The sequence below is a fragment of the Antedon mediterranea genome, chromosome 2 (genome assembly GCF_964355755.1).
Source record: "Antedon mediterranea chromosome 2, ecAntMedi1.1, whole genome shotgun sequence".
NCBI lineage: Eukaryota > Metazoa > Echinodermata > Crinoidea > Comatulida > Antedonidae > Antedon > Antedon mediterranea.
In genome coordinates, this window is record NC_092671.1 from 4233538 (window position 1) to 4250855 (window position 17318).

Genomic DNA, 17318 nt, shown 5'->3' on the forward strand with positions numbered 1-17318 from the left:
TATACTAGTTTATACTAGTTTATACTAGTTTATACTAGTTTATATAATCATATTGAATTGTTGTTGTAGTGTTGTACATTCTTCTTACCGTCTTTGTCTACAGAAAGTGGTATTTTGACACTGCATGGCCCTTCTGTTTCACATACAACCGGTACAGTAGTTTCAAATATGAGTTTATGAATCTTTGCATCTTCCACAATCTCCACATGTTTTGAAGAAATCTACAGTACCAAGCAACAAGATAATTTCCGGTTATTTGAAGTTATGATAAGAACAAGCAATAATTTAATTTCATCCTTGGAAAAAAATTACTGTAATTTCGTAAAATCCATCTTTAAAGTAAATATTAACCTTCGTGAGGGGGTGTAGGCAGATTTTTTTAATCCTTTCACCAAGGTTACATTAGGAAGTAGAGTTAAACAATAACGTCTGGCCGGGCACCAACATCCCCAAACCGTATCCGCCGAACAACTACTCCCTGGACAACTACCACGCAGACATTTACCCCCGGACAATTAGGTGGCGGAACTATCCCCTGGAAAACCACCTGCTTAAACCACAAGCTTCTTGATGTGTCGAAAGTTGTGTTCACATTGGAGTTAATCGTGCATAGAACCGATTTAAGCTGATTCAAACAATGTCAAAGTTAGGGCCTACATACGACGTCACTGTGCGATCGGATAACTATCTTATACCGCCGTCTCGTTAACTCCAACATAACTTTGATGTACCTCCTATTTGACTTGGTAAGTTTCCAATGTAACGTTTTAGAACATACGTGTGAACGCACAAGTAAAATAGATTGAAACACTGTATTAAATACTACAGAAAAAAGAACGTGAAACACAGCTCAATGTACATTGAGTCAGACCGGACAGAACCTGTCAATAGGTACATTATAAGTATGGTTTACCCCTGTTTACCCCTCTTACCATTAATGTAAATACAGTACTTATGAATGGCGGATACGATTCAGGAAAGAACATGCCTGAGGTCTTAATCATAAATCACAACTTTTAATGGATGAATTAACATTTTAATAACATTAGGAAATTATCATTGGTGAAAACAACGCTGCTGAAAATGTTGGAGGCGTTACAAACTTCTAGGCGAAGTCTGTTTACCATGTGTCTGATCATTAAAACGTTTAGCATAGGCGTGTATTGCATACCCTGGCTATCCTCATCTAGGGTCCAACAATTAGAAGTGATAGGCCTAAGCCTAACATTTGTATTGCAAGTATTATTTCTTTGGCTTTATATACAACAATAATAGGACCACTGCCAATAATCTTAACATATTTTCGTTTAATTAGAGATCTTAAAAACGTTTAGAAGTTGACACCTGGTTTCACGACGTCACTAACACCAAGGGCGGAAATCAAAACATAAACATGAGTATTGGGTCTGATTAAAACACATTTAAAAAAAAGAAATTCTTTTTCTATATGACAATTCAAGATTTGGTTGATAGAATGTTGCCAATAATTTTTTTTTCAAACAGGACAGACTTTGTCATGTAGATTGTATTGACATCTTTAAAATGCATAATCATGTTTGATCGTCTGCTAACACGTATGTAACTTTCTGACGTAATGGAAAATTGAAAAGCTTTTTTTACCCTTATTTCTGCTTTAAATATTGTACTCTCAACAGCAGGGCTTTTCCATTCTCTTGTAATGTTGAAGAAGGTAGATACTTTGCACAAAACCTGCAATTAAAAACAGAATTAATTGAGTATTAGTTGTCATATTGAGTTACATGATTACAAATGACACTATTTTCTCTGAAATCTCAGCAGAATGACAAATTACATTCGGCCTACGTGTTAAAGTGCAATTCACTATTGAAGCATCAACTGGATTCGGAAAGATTAAATGTATACTTTACTTATTAATATTACATGAGAGTTAATGTACTTACAACATGAAAATAAAATTACTTGAAAGTGATGATTCAAAATACAATTCTCAAAATAGGTCTACTCAATATATACTATAGTTTAAACAGAAATACACCATTGTACTTTAGGAGAATTTCACTTATTGATATACATTTCCTGTTCGTAAAATTTCTGACTACTTGACGATACATTGAATTTTGAAAACAGGAAATCTGTTAAGTAATTTTTGTTTTAAATTTTCAATATCGCATTATCACGATGAATGAGAACCGTTTATTCTAATATTTTATTGAAAACGTGTGCAACGATATGTAGTACAAATCCGAGCTCTCTCAAATCTCTGTTTTGAATTATTAATTGGCGAACTCATTCGCACGCCAATTGAAAGCGTTGGTTTATGTGCATTCATATTCATATCGATCTAATTTGCTGTGTTGACGCGACAATATAGACAACCAATCATAGTTCAGGAATGTTTTAAAATCAAATATACTTTATTCATCATCATTATCATCAAAATATAAAGAAAAAGCAGAAAAGAAAAACAGGTTGATAAAAATATGAAAAGGAAACGCATACAAACTCGAAATGAGTTTGACGATAGTGTACTCTTAAAATTACGAGAAAATTGTTTCGGTGTTCGATTTGTGAGAATAGTGGAAAAAGAAGTAAAATGATACGGCGCGTTCAATGTATGTGGTGTATAGGGTAGGACAACCTGCTAGCACCCCTCCCACCCACTGAGTCCTTGACTTTGCCACTCAGATAAAATATCAAAATCACAGGCTAAAATACTGACAGAAGTATCAAGATGTATCAGTTCGTCAAATAGTTCGTTTGTAAATTACTCATGAGAGAACCGATCACCATTCAAACAGCGAATACTTTCTGACATAAATGCAACACTATAAAATTATTTTTGACATGTTGATAACTAAAATACACAAATTATAATGCATTATACCACAGGCGTAAAGTTTAAAAGCTAAATGTTAAAATTGCTAATTATATAACTGTCATTCGTTATCAATTTGAAAATAATAACGTTGCAGTTTTTTCAATATTTGCAGATTATAAATAGGCCTACCCTGGGCAAATATGCGTCCTTCGAAAATCATATGTAATTACACTGAATGATAACTACGACTGACGTATCCAATGATATTTTTTAATTTATAAAATATGATTTTTCAAAAATATGAATTGCAAAATATTAGACTATCGTCTGACAAAATGAACCTGTTGTAGATCTTTAAAACAAAAGAGTTTGTTTCACATCTTTGCAGAATTCTAGAAATTGAATATACAGTATAGGCCTACTGTATGCCTATTTGAGAGACTGTTTTTTCAGCGCTTGTTGGCGCGCGCAAAAAAAAAATATTTAAAAAAGCATGACACTTCCAAAGAATTGAATTCATCAACATTGAAATAATTTGTTATAATAAAAAAAACAACACTAATATATAAAGCTTGGTTCTCGTTAGGAGGAATTATAAACAAGTACTCGCAACGCAAGTAATATTGCGTTCCATTCTGGTAGTACGCAACGCAAGGACGTAAGCGCGGCGCAAGTAAATTGAGCAATTACAATCGTTAGTTCGGATAATCCATCCGCTGACTTTTTCCATCTCTTGTGTTACGTCCTAGACGACGTAAGCGCAACGCAGGTGTGCGTTTCATATGATGGGAGAACCATGTTTAAAGATATATTCACAATTTCACAAAACGGTGACGTCTTCCGTTTCGTATAACGGAACACGTATGGCTGCAGCTTAAAAAAGTGCAATCACTTACTTCGTCACCCATTCGAATGTAAGGCTTCGTAGGCAGGAATGCAATTGTTTTACTCGTCTCGCTATTAAATAATTCAGTCAATATTTCATTTTCTTTCTGTAAACACATAAATAGAGAAAATATTTTGTTTACCGTAGGCTTATATTTAGCTTAGATATACAAACATTACGATTACAGTAGAAGTTATTTTTATTTTATTTATTCGGTATAAAACAAAAATCACAACAATCCCAGCGGGCAAACCTGTGATTTACAAATATAAAACAAAGAAGCACACAATAAAAAAGCAAGTAAACAATCTTAATTACATATAAACAGGAGCATATAAAAAAAACAAAATAAAGAGATTATAAAAATATACTAAATTATTATTATTATTTTTCATATTAAAGTTTCACAATTATTTATTCATATTATATAAAATTCAAATAAGCCTATACTTTTACTTGTCTACACCTTTGGAGTACAAGAAAAAACTACATTTTTTCATTTGGACCCCATACAGGGAAAAGGGAAAAGCTAAGAGAGAATCACTGTTGACAGAAAATATAAAAAACATTACGGCCAAACCCCTATTTTAGGGTACTATAATATTATGTTCGGTTATGTTAAATAGTGGTTCTACTGTAACACGATTTCAAATGCTCAATGCGCTTCAATGCGTTTGATTGCATTCAACTCACACAACCGCCCGCAATTCAATCTAGCTGCAAACATAAGTAATGGTCAATATCACCTCTATAGTAGGCCTAATCTAAATCAAGTTAAGTACGGTATTCAAAACTTACTTTATACCACGTGACCAAGTATACAATATTGCCTGTCGAAGTTGATGGCTCGTAGGAACTACTTAAATACGCGCCGTCTTCTTTTATTGCCACAGATAAATCTGGTGTATTTACAATTGCTGGATATTTCTCTAGGAAGCGAAATAAACAAATACGTCAATAAAAGACAAGACACGATTTTCTGATTTTAGGAAACTATGTAGCACGATTAAAAGTTGATACTGAAATTTGTGTAGTAGTACTGTAATTATAATAGAAAAGATGAGTGACCTCTAACCTCATTATCAATGCGTGTTTGAATTGGTCTGATATAACTGACATTAGCAAGATAAAGTTTATTACGCAAATTCTGATTAAATTTTAATGTTGGATAAGTTCATAGAAATATTATAATGACCTTATGGTTTATTCTTCTACTAATAAATTACAAAGGGAGTGATCATAAGTAGGCCTAATTTGCCGATTAGACCATCGGCTGGGGTTCAGTTTTTCTACATCCCTAGCTGGTCTATGGTCAGTTATTCTTCTACTGAATATTTATAGAGGGAGTGATCAGTAGGCCTAGTTTGCCGGCTGGAAATCAGCTTTTCTACCTCCATGCCCAGACCGGTCACCCATGAAAAAATCAAATTATCTGCATATTTGTCGGCCCATTTGTTCTCAACCCTCCTTCGGCATTGCGGCAACCTTTCATTTATCTGTGTAGGGAAGAGTGAATCTGACGGATTCCCTGATTTGTGTTAAATTGTAACTCTTCAAGCAAAGTATTTATTTGATTGGATGATAACAAGAGTAGCGTCATATCGAGCAGATGTGGCTAGAAATATCTACTAAAGCATGAATAGAACGTAAGCTGTCACAAATAACCGTTTTAGTTATAGATATCTATAATTCTGTGTATAAACTAAAACAGTATTCAATCGATTGAAGCATTCAATAATATTTTAGGCATCAGTAAAATTATGTCAATGTAAATAGGGAACCTTCTTGGATTTTGCTAGACTAGAACCTATGACTTATAATGTTATTTAGAGGTAGTATATTCATGGAGGTAAAACTTCATGGTATATTCGTATACGTTAAGTTTGGTTGGACAATTTGCCAAGTTGTATTCACCAAGTTGTATTCACCAATTACCCTTAAGCGAAACATTTCATATTTCTGCACTAAGAATTTTAACATTAAGATACCGGTGTTTCCGTTAGCAAAATGGAAACCTCCGTCCCGTCTTACCTTTACAAGATCCGTCCACGGAATATTCTGAAGGCTTACACCTTACCGTTGCTTCTATATAAACAAAAACAGTGACTGTGTTAGATAAACATTTCAATAATGTATTTAAAACATGCATTGCTTATCAATGGCGGGCTAGCAACCAAGTGGACTGCGCCATAATGTGACCATGTTTTTACTGAGGAGGAAAAAATCATTGGTACTTGGAAAACAGTTGTAGAGAAAGAACCCAGAATGAATTGGTGTCATCCAACCCCCCCAGGATATGATGAATGTCAATGCACTAGGCCTAACCACCTGGGCCTAACCCCTTCGGCACAACCACCTGGATTCAGATTTGTCCATGGTTTAACAACTTATAGGCTCAATTTAACATGGCCTAGAGCAAATGAAAAGAACCTCCCAAAACAGACATACGCAGCTATTAACTAACAGAGTGGATATATCGTTTGAAATGCTGCTAAAGAAATTGTAAATGTATTTTAGAATGCCGTATACCCGCGGAAGTAAACGAAAACGTATATTACAGAACACAAGTACACATACACTACGATGTCGGTCAATAATCTTATGACAAGTGCAAAACAAAACGACAATAAGCAAAATTTATTCGTACTTTATTTACAACATATCTGGTTTGGTACATTGCATTGGACAACGTATAAGCCTGTCTTCCTTTTATATCATTTATGCATGGCCTATACGTCATTATATTAATTAATCACGCGTAACGGAGTGTAAACTAGCGCCATCAAAATATGCAAATGCTACCTCTTGCATTAAAACAAAATGATCACAAACCTTGGGCGCAATAAGATAAACTACAAATAGTAGGTGGATTTAATAATTTTTCTCCATATGTATGCCGTTTATGTATTACGTCATTTTATTAATTAATCACGCATGACGGAGTGTAACTAGCGCCATCACAATATGCAAATTCTACCTCTTGCATTAAAACAAAATCGATTACAACTTACCTTGGGCGCAATAGGATAAACTACAACTCGTCGGTGGATTTAAAAAATATACAAAAAATTCTCCACAATTTCTGACAGTAATAGGCTCGGTTAAGCTTATCCAACAGCAATCTGGTTTAAACAGTTTTGGATTATGATGTCTTGCTCCTGACGACACGCATCCTGTGAACGTTCTATTTTCGCCAGGTAACGGTAGTTCCTCTCCATTTGTTTCCAACCAAATCGGTGATGATGTACCACAGTACGACCTCTGTAAAATAAGTAAAGATGTTTAAAATCGTTAATTACATCGTTACGGAAACCAAACACCATTTTAAAGAGCTCCTTTAAGCTTGGTTCCCACTAGGTCGTAACGCAAGGACGTAAACGCAACGCATTGACCAATTATAAGCAACCGTTCGAATAGTCCATCGCTTGTGATTGGTCAACTCACTTACGTTGCGTTACGTCCTTGTATTGCGTCTCAAGTGGGAACCAAGTGTAACATGTGCCCATGTATTTTTATTCATTGACGACTTAACATTCTTTTTTTACGTCGTTGCGTAGCGTCCAAATGGAAAGCTAGAACAGGAGTTTAAGTCATGGTTAGGCCTATATACATATATATATATATATATATATATATATATATATATATATCTACAATTAAGAACAACATTTGAAAAAAAAATAATGTAGAAATTTAAAAGAGTCATTAATCTCTGGATCCGCCTAAGAAGTTAACAACCAAGAGGAATATTGTATACATACCAGGAACACACAAGCTTTACAGTTTTTGAATTTAGAATTAAATTAAAAATTCTAATCCTACATTTCAAGATCATTTATGTAGGCCTCCTATTGCAGCTTGAATAATTAGCGGCTACCGGTTACCGGACCGGTTACAAATTATATTGATAAAATCACTTTTCCTTTCACACTGGACAATGCAACTTTAAATTGCCTAAAATGGTATCATGAGGTCAAGATCGTATTGGCCTACGGGGATATGAGTAGAGCTAAAATGTCGGTAAAATTGGGGACATGTCACTATGGTGTCAGGAATGTTATTAGTTGAAGAACTAAATACATTTAACTACATGTTTCAAATTAATTAATATGACCTTTTTGATTAATATGGGTGCTATTCAATTATCGGAATTTTAACAAAACTTGTCTGTCTGTAAGAATGTAGGCATAATCTTGATGGACACTAGGCTGGAAAGTATTCCGGATACACGTATTTACGAAATGGTGCAATTTGTGACATGAGGCCTACCGTAATTATTGGATTAGTCTATCGTACCTCAGACATGGCTGGATATCAGGGCCACACAAAGGAAAGGATGGGAGGTGGAGGACCTCAATTTTGAGAATTTTAATGCAAAAAAATAGGACATGGGTTAAGTTCATTCAATTTTTAGACCACGACTGTGCATAGTAAGTTAGATACTATCTATAGTGACAGCCAAGAAAATACATACATGTGCGGACAGCGGTAAGATCCGAAGTCTCGGTAATATTGTTAGTAAAATAATGCTTGGTTTCCACCACTAGGACGCAATGAAATGACGTTAAGCGAGCAACGCAAACAAATTTACCAATCACGAAGCGATAGACTATCCGAACTCTGTCGTACCGTTGGTCAACTCGTTTGCGTTGCGTCTACGTCAATGAGTTGCGTCTTTTATATGCAAGAACCAAGCTTTAATTTCATTGCGAAAATATTTATCAAACATTAACACTTACCTGTACACATTTTGTAGGCATCTCAGCCAGTTTACCATTGATGTTAAACTTATACCAACCAATTGGAAGCTCGTGGTCACAATTTATTTTTGCTCTATTACTGTGTACGTTTACTTTGTATGTTGTACTTCGGAAAGGTTCGTCAATCACCCGATGACCGGTTATAGAGCATTCGTCTGTCGGTAAAATATAAACACGATGTTATAACTTTATTAAATGCCATTTTTATTGGAATATGCAGTTATACCATAATTATTTATAGTTATGTACATTTATGTTAATTAAACAGGTTTAAAGTAGATTTTTCCTCTCCCGCATTTATACGTTGCATTTTTGGACAGTGCACAAACCTTCCTTATAGTGTTAACAATAATTAAAATAAGATTATTGATTCCATCGACATCTGTGTTAAAGATAAATTCTAATGCATTGTCGTCGTAGGTTCGTTTACAAATTGTACAGTAGAACAACTATTTAGGGGATAGGCTTACAACATGCCCCTTCTATCCCCCTCGTTCGTTTCATGAGAAGGTGTCCCCTAACTGAGTGTGTCACAAAGAAAGAGTTCTGTTGTAGTTTTTTTTTCTGCTAACACGGAAATCTGACAGTATAACAATTAACATAGTGTTTGAACATTGGCTAGGTTTGAATGAATCGAATCAGATGTAATTGAACCCACAAACGCTTAATTGAGGACAGATTTTGCCGTGAGTTCAACTCATCACTTCTAAAGTAACTAGGCCTAAAATTTGGCTTATCACGAATCATAATGTTTATCATATTTGTCGACAGTTGTTATCGTTTGTCGTTTAATAAATTTATCATTTCTCATGCATACACGGTGAAACAAAAAACAAAACCAAAAAAAATAGATCATCATATTCTTTCCTTCAACTATTTGTGTTACTATCAAATTATTCACTCCCATTACGGAAAGAAATGTATCATTCTTCCGTACCAAGAGAGTTCCATCGTCCATTTGGACAGAGGTGATCTTCATTTTGGTTCTTCATTGTTTGATGTGTTATCTATAATCTATTATCTTCATCATCTTTTAGACCTATTATTATCATTACACTAGGATGGTGTTTGATCTTGCTTTTGACCTTTCTGATGTAGTACACTTATGTGCCATCACTATTTACAAAACCAGTGGCAGGTAGGAGGACCTAGTACAAATTCTTGTTGGCAAACTTTCAAATGATATGCATTACGTTGTACGCGGTTACACTATCTGCTGTGGCTCTTCCATAGTTACCAGAAATATCGCAAAAAGTCACGTAGCTATGTCGTATCTTCCTCAGGGTATGGAGATCGTTTGTTGTATACATGTTTGGGCTATTAAAAAGCTGTTCACAAAATCTAGTACATTCTGCTTCTGTAAACATACAGTAGACGGTATTTTTATTACTAGACATTATTTTACACACCACAATGTAAACGTTTAAAAACATGGATCACATTAACCGCGCTTAGATGATTTAACAGACGAATACAAACATAATTGCAGTTTGTCGACGCTGTGTGCCATAACCTAATATTAGATTTTAGAAATGATAAAAAAACTGATCTTGATGAGTCTTAGGGACAAACGTGACCAGACTAAGTACCTAAGCGCTTGCTCTTTCTTTCAACACTCACGAATACCATCATTTGATTTTAGATTTCGAAGATGATAAACGAAAAAAAATAAATACAGTTTCAATTTATACAAACTAACAGAAATTTAGAAATCTCTCGAAATCTAGTCGTCAAGTGGGGGTATGAACTTTTAAATAGGTGAATTTGAAATTTAAATAGCGCTGGGCCTAAATGATCTCTGTGTAGGCCTAACACACGCGAACAACATGCTATAAACACCTGCTATGAGGAAATACGTCTCCCTTTCCCATCATTTTCAAGGTTTTCTAAATCGTTTCATCAGATATTTTACATCTGCCCAATCCGTGTACTTTCATTTCCTTTATGAAGTTCTGTTTTTCATCCGTTTATTGTCGGATTGAAGCCAAAATTAAACGCCATGAAGTACGTCAAGCTTACTGTCACCATTGAAACTAGACACAGATGCGGTTTCAATGACAATGATGTTTATGGAACGCAGGTAAAGCCTCAATGATGAAGGTTCGAATCCCAGACACTGACAAGTGGCCGAGATCGCAAATCAGGTAATCCAACAATATTGGTGAGGGATTAGCAATTCGGGTAGGAAGGCATATATGAACATGTTGGTTCGAATCGCACACTTATAATTGCTGCTGGATTGTAAACTGGCAAAAGGCCGAGTATTGATTTGGCGATTTTCGGGTTCACAACCACAATTGTGACAATTAGCCAAGGTAGCGGGTTCAAATCATGAACTATTTACCTTTTTCTTGGTACTAGATTTCTTCAGTATCATAGGAATATTTGAAATTAATTTCGATTTCAGATAAGATCAGACTTAAAGCAAGTAGGCTTGTTCTCGAATAGTCCGCCACTCCCTTGTTGTTGCGCATAACGGGTTGGGTAGCCCTACTTATTCAAAGAAGAAAGTTGATCCACTGAATAGAAAGGACAGGTGATGAGCTGCAAAAACCCCTAATGCTTTACCTTTACATCACTGAGATTAGTATACTGTAATGTAAGCAAAACATAACACCTTAAGAAGACACTAAATCGGTTTAAAATACCTAGTAAGTAAACCATAAACCGATGATTATTTGAACTGGCCTGCAACGATTGTTTATTATTAAACCGCGGAGCTATGTCTTGGTTACTTTGAGTTGCCAAGTCACGTGATGGCTAGTAAAGTCGGACATTGTGGCTTTAATATTTAAAATTTTTATTTGCCAACATTTGGATTGACATATATCAACCTATGTTTGCATCTTTACGGCGACATAATGCCATAACCCCATAATGACGCAATGACGAGAAACAATGATCACGCACGATCGACGCGACGCAAGGGCCTAGACACAACGCAAGCGAGTTGACCAATGACAAACGACAGTTCGAATAACCCATCGTTTGTGATTAGTCAAATCCCTTACGTTGCTTTACGTCGTTGTGTTGCGTCTCTAGTGGGAACCAAGCATAACTGATTTGACCAATCACTAGCGCTGGATTATTCGCTATGTCGCTTGTCATTGGTGAACTCGCTTGCGTTGCGTCTACGTACTTTTGTTGGGTCTATAGTTGGAACCAAGTTCAAACAGCAAACATTAGGCCCACTATTGGACTTTTAACTGTAAAAACGTTAGGCCATAAGTTTTTGAATGAATATATTGTAGTTAGATAATCGTAGGCCCTTTTGAAAGCTGTAATGACATTAACTATATACGCGACCTACTTAAACTGTAAGCCCCTCCCTGGTGTGGCCTATGTCGCGTGTGGTTTGTCAGTTTCGTATAAACTAACAAACTAAATCCCACACTGTGAAAGGTATGTTTTAAGTTAGGGCGAACATAGGCTGTGTGTGGCGTGAGTAAACACAATGTTACGAGGTGTCATTTAACATTATGTACACTTTCATGACAGCCACAGCCTGCCACCTGCCCCGTCTTTTTACTCAGCGTATAACCAAAGTTGACTTACATTGACTGAATGTTATTTTAAACGTTATTACAATGTCACGAATCCTATCACAAAGGTTCATTGGTTATTAAACAGTTGTATACAATTTAGATCTCGATTTCTAATCCGCCGGATTAGATACAAACTGATTCGATAAGAGTAGGCCTAAGATTGACATAAACAAAACAAATAGCCTAATGAATTATTTATTTATGAAAATAGATTTGCATGTTTTTGCTATTCTTACAAGCTACGTTTAGGACTATAATGGATCAATATTTGTCAACATTAATTATTCACAAATTGTTCTAATGGGTAAAGTTACATTGTTTTTCAAGACAAGCTGAATCACTGGCGGATCCAGAATTTCGAATTAAGGTTGCAGGGCGTGCATACTAAATAGTATGAGGTGCTGGAATGAAACTAAACATCGTATCTTTTGCTTTGCAATTTCAACAATTTAAAGAGAAATATGTCGTCTATGTGGATCCCTTACATCTACCAAACAGTAAAACAACGGCACACATTGCTTATTGCTTTACATGTTGTTTTGGCTCTAACGGATGTCCATCAGAATCTAAATAACAGACTAAAATTATTCTTTTACTGTTTCATTAGGCCTACATAAATCCTGAGCCATGTTAGTGAGTCGCATATCAAATAAAAATTATTATTAGGGCTACAAATATGGTTTTAAATAGTTAAAACAATCTGTATTTAATATATGAAATGTGTAAAGCTTTCAGAACGTTCGGTAATTAACCACAACATTTTAAATGTATTGACAGGAAGTATTTAAAGGGGATATTAAAGTTCCCCATATATAATTCTTGGTTTGGGCTTTGACCCACGACATGGAGTGCATTGCGAGCTATATCTCCTGGAGTGTGTATAGGCCCCGAAGCGTTGAACCACAACCCACCGAGTACGGATAATTCGTGGATTGTAGAGGATCGACCCTGGGGCGTTGACCCAGCGGACAGGGCACAGAAAATGCATGGAAAGAGGCCTGTCAACCGTCGTTTCGAGTACTTAAACTTGGCCTGTAACAGACATTCAGGAAATGAGCCTCGGGTCACATATACAAAACTAACTTAAGCCAATGCTTACATACCCGACCTGTTAGATGGAAATAAAACAGGTTATTTTGGTACAATATTGATTGATGCCTTAAATATCAATAAGAACAGACATTTAAAAGAGATTTAAATCCGGATTAAGTAACTTTTATTCAGTGCGTGTATTATTGCGATGAAACGAGTGCACCCATCCAGTTACACTAAGTCGATGGATATCCATTTGAATGTGATCGTCTATTATCATAAGATTTGTATAATGAAGACCCCAGGCGCCGCATTGAATAAAAGGCTTGGCTGAAGTTCTCAGTCGAAATCGTACTGCTTGTGCGCCTAACAAGTTTGAAAAAGATTCACGAAAGTTGACCCAGCAAACTCAAATAAAAGCTTGTAGTATTACATTTGACTGAAATCACCGCAAAAGCGGATCGAATTGGGGGCCATGCTAATTTTCACAAATTACAATGCAAAAAATAACATTAGTTAGAGTTAATGTCACAATTTATATATAGGCCTTCGCCATTTCGTGAAACAAATTAATCTTAACCAGCAATAGCAAGGTTTTTCAGACGAGTCACAGAGAATTGTATAAAATTGGTAACCGCCGAATAAGTGCGTTTGACGAAATGACAATATATAATTGATTATAATAATATAGCTTGGCTTCGATGACCAACCCTTTCCTGTATACTATCATCTGATAACTCAACAAACATAAAATAAGATATGACAGTCACTTATCAAAGTAAATTAATTATTTGTTATTATCGTTTCAGTAATTAATTGAGTTGGTTAATGACAAATTAGTAATAAATATGCGATTAATAAATCGTGTTTCCGTAGTTTGCGTTAGCCAGGTCATACGGTAACCATAAGACAGGTTACAATCAGATTTGATGGCCTAAACCATTCTGGGTACATGGCTAATATTTTATGGGGATATACTTTTTGCGTCAGCCTAAATATATTGTCGCAACGTGGAATCGAAAACGTGATGTTGTATAATAAACTCTTAAAAACAAGGGGAACAAATCCTACACACAGCCCATATGAAAAATCCCCAAAAAACTACTAACACAAGAAAGTGTACAGTAGCCTATACTTCATAAAATCGACAATTTACCTACTCTACTCTTTTTGAGAATGTGGACATGCACTTATATAGGAGACAACAAGTTCAGGATGCCTAGCCATTAGGAGAGCTAGGCCTAGCCTAGTCATTAGGAGAGCTAGGCCTCATGCAATTTTCTAATACATATTTGACTAATTCTTTTTCGAGTTACCGTACCTCTATATTACTGAATGTCGGGTTGGACAAGAATACTTAAGATATTCGGGCACAATTCCGGGCCAAACAAACAGAAAGAGACACTTTTCTACAAACTGTAGGCCCACGTAAAAGTTAAAGACGGGGGTGATTTAAACTGCGTCATTAATCGGATTTATTAAAGCTTGGTTCCCAATAGACACGAAACGCAAGGATAGCAAGTGATGGATTATCAAACGATCGCTTAGCATTGGTCAACTCGATTGCGTTGCGGCTACGTCCTTGCGTTGCGTCTCTAGTGTGAACCAACCTTAAGAATTAAGACCATAATACGATACAATAAATCCGCTAAGTAAGGTCAATTAAATTATAACTTAATTTATATAATAATATAATTATACGGTCTATTAACTGTGTAATTACAGTTAATAAAACATTAAAATGAGTAAAATAATAGTCTATAAACAGATTGTCGCAACTACAATATTGATGACGCTAAACGCGTCAAATTAATGAGTCGAAGGGAAATACCCGTTTACTAAGATCTTTTCAAAATGATCCCCCACACTTTTTTTGCGAGAATTTTAGGTTTTATTTTGATGAATTCATTGATAAACGAATTTAAACACGAAATGCATAGAATCATACTATAATGCTCAGTTGTGTGTTGTGCCCTAAAGCTTGTCTCCCACTAGGACTCCAGACAAGGACGTAAGTGCAATGAGAGTAACTGGACCAGTACAGGTACTGTTCGAATAATCCATCGCTTGTGATTGGTCAAGTTAATTTTTGAAAACATATACCTGTTGACGATAAAGGAACCGAGCATAACTACTTTACGTGTACCCTTTTAAAACCATGTGTGGCTTAGAGGATATAAAACAATCCTAGTAGTTTTATATCGCGCTGTTTTTAGTTGTTTTACACGCTTAAATCTATGCACAATTTAAGCTTAGTTCCCACTAAAGACGTGGATCAGATAGATACAAGAAACTTATTTGTCTTCTTAAAAAACAGAAATGTCGGTTGTCAGCCAATCCGATTAAAAAAAAACGAGAGACAGTCCGATTATAGCTATCGCTTTCGATGGGTCAACTCGCTTGCGTTGCGCTTAAGTCCTTTGTTTTGCGTTCTAATAGGAACCGAGCTTAAGAAAAGTAAATAATGTAAAAACACCGATCCCAGTCATAGAATCTTGTTTGGAGGTGTAGTGTGAACACACCTTTATCTAGCTGCCATGGCTAGTGTTTACACGCAATGTTTGGAGGTTTAGTGTGAACACACCCAAACCTAGCTGCCATGGCTAGTGTTTACACGCGAAGTTTAGATTACCCAAGATTTGCTGTATCCAGCTTATCGTCTGAAGTAAATAATTTCCTCATTATATCCCGGACTATTTCCATCGACACTTAATTTAGTCAATTAATTATCAAATCAATCAAATTGACATGGATTTAAACGTCCGTTAGTTCAAATTTCATTTCACTTCACTTCGCCTAAAATTCAATTTAGACCAATGTTCACATTTATTTAGAAATAGCATGGACTTCATTTTTTTCATGTAGTTGTAAGACCCTTCCCAAAAGTATGATCAGATGCACAGCGGTAAACAAATATATTTTCGTTGGTATTTTTAATTAACAAAATATAAATGCACAAAATCTTTACGATTGTTAATTGAAATTTAAACTGTAACGCTTTTTATTTTTCTTTGGCTGCAATAATTATACTTTTAAATCATGTTGGTATTCGAAATACATATACAACATACATACGCGCCACCAACGCTGAGTGGAGCACATAATTATAATGTGATATTTTCAATCAATCAATCAATCGTTCCATTCACGATCATTGCTCATAGCATAGAAGCTTATAAAATTAGAAAAAGTGAGTTTTTAGAAGTTACTTAAAACTGTTCAAAGATGTCGACCTCTAATATGTAAAGACAGATTGTTCCAGAGCCTAGGCCCAGCAGTACTGAATGTCTGATCTCCCTTGCTATGTTTTCTCTATATTTTTATATGATAATAAAATATTTAAATAAAAGAACGATGGAATACTTTATATTGCAATAAGGGAGGAGGAATGAAATCAATTGAGTAGGGCGACTCCTTAATTAGACTTTTATGAAAATAAATGAGTAATTTCCTGAACTATTAGTGGCCATCGGAAGTTGTTCAAGGTACGTCTTTTGCGGGAAACCTACTGCGGTGTTCGAATCACGATATATTCGATTAATATTCAATGGTCATTGGTTGGAATTTCTTCAAGTTTTGGACAGCACTTGACAAAATAATTGATCTAGCTATTTCATTTAGTGTTGTGGTTTGGCTAATAAACCAAAAAATGACCAACTTTTATACGTGTTTTGGATTCACGTAGAAGATCTTTAAGATAAATTACCAACGTGTTGGAAATGACAAAAGTGTACCATAAATAAAACACGTTCTCACGTTTTCCGTCAACATTGTTATTGTTAAAATTAAAAGAAATTAGGTGTTGACATGCAAACTCATTATAAAGGGATACTGTCAGTACCCTTGTACTAAGAAACGCACAGTAACCTGTAGCACTTAAAACAAAGTACTAAGCATCCGCTAAGACAACTTTTTACATATTCCTATATTGTTACTTTTTACATAGGCCTATTTGTACTTCTTACATAGGCCTATTGGTACTTTTTATACATAGGCCTGTTGGTACTTTTTACATAGGCCTATTGGTACTTTTTATATAGACCTATTTGTACTTTTTATATAGGCCTATTTGTACGTTTTACATAGGCCTATTGGTACTTTTTACATATAGGCTTATTGGTACTTTTTACATATAGGCCTATTGGTATTTTCCCAATAAAATAATGCGATGTGGTCTGATCTTCAAGCAGTACGTATCCATAACACCTTTGGGCAATGTTACCTCTCAAACCCTCTAATATTTTCTTGGCAAATATCCGTAAATGTTCCAATCACTTCTCTTACACATTGTACAT

The 17318-nt window shown here is 35.3% G+C and overlaps 1 protein-coding gene across 3 annotated transcripts in view; it reads right to left on the reverse strand.

The window, feature by feature from the left end:
* Positions 1 to 17318, reverse strand: part of LOC140040117 (von Willebrand factor D and EGF domain-containing protein-like) — a 36576-nt gene that overhangs the window by 15124 nt on the left and 4134 nt on the right. For 2 of the 3 annotated variants that reach the window (XM_072085803.1, XM_072085801.1), the window contains exons 2-8: positions 8426 to 8601; positions 6698 to 6947; positions 5718 to 5771; positions 4485 to 4615; positions 3697 to 3792; positions 1621 to 1710; positions 89 to 221 (exon numbers count right to left, since the gene is read on the reverse strand). In XM_072085803.1, coding sequence (XP_071941904.1) covers positions 89 to 221; positions 1621 to 1710; positions 3697 to 3792; positions 4485 to 4615; positions 5718 to 5771; positions 6698 to 6947; positions 8426 to 8601 — 930 coding nt within the window. Of the gene's footprint in view, positions 1 to 88; positions 222 to 1620; positions 1711 to 3696; positions 3793 to 4484; positions 4616 to 5717; positions 5772 to 6697; positions 6948 to 8425; positions 8602 to 8916; positions 8968 to 17318 lie in introns of those variants that run through there. The other variant, XM_072085802.1, reaches the window with a different exon arrangement.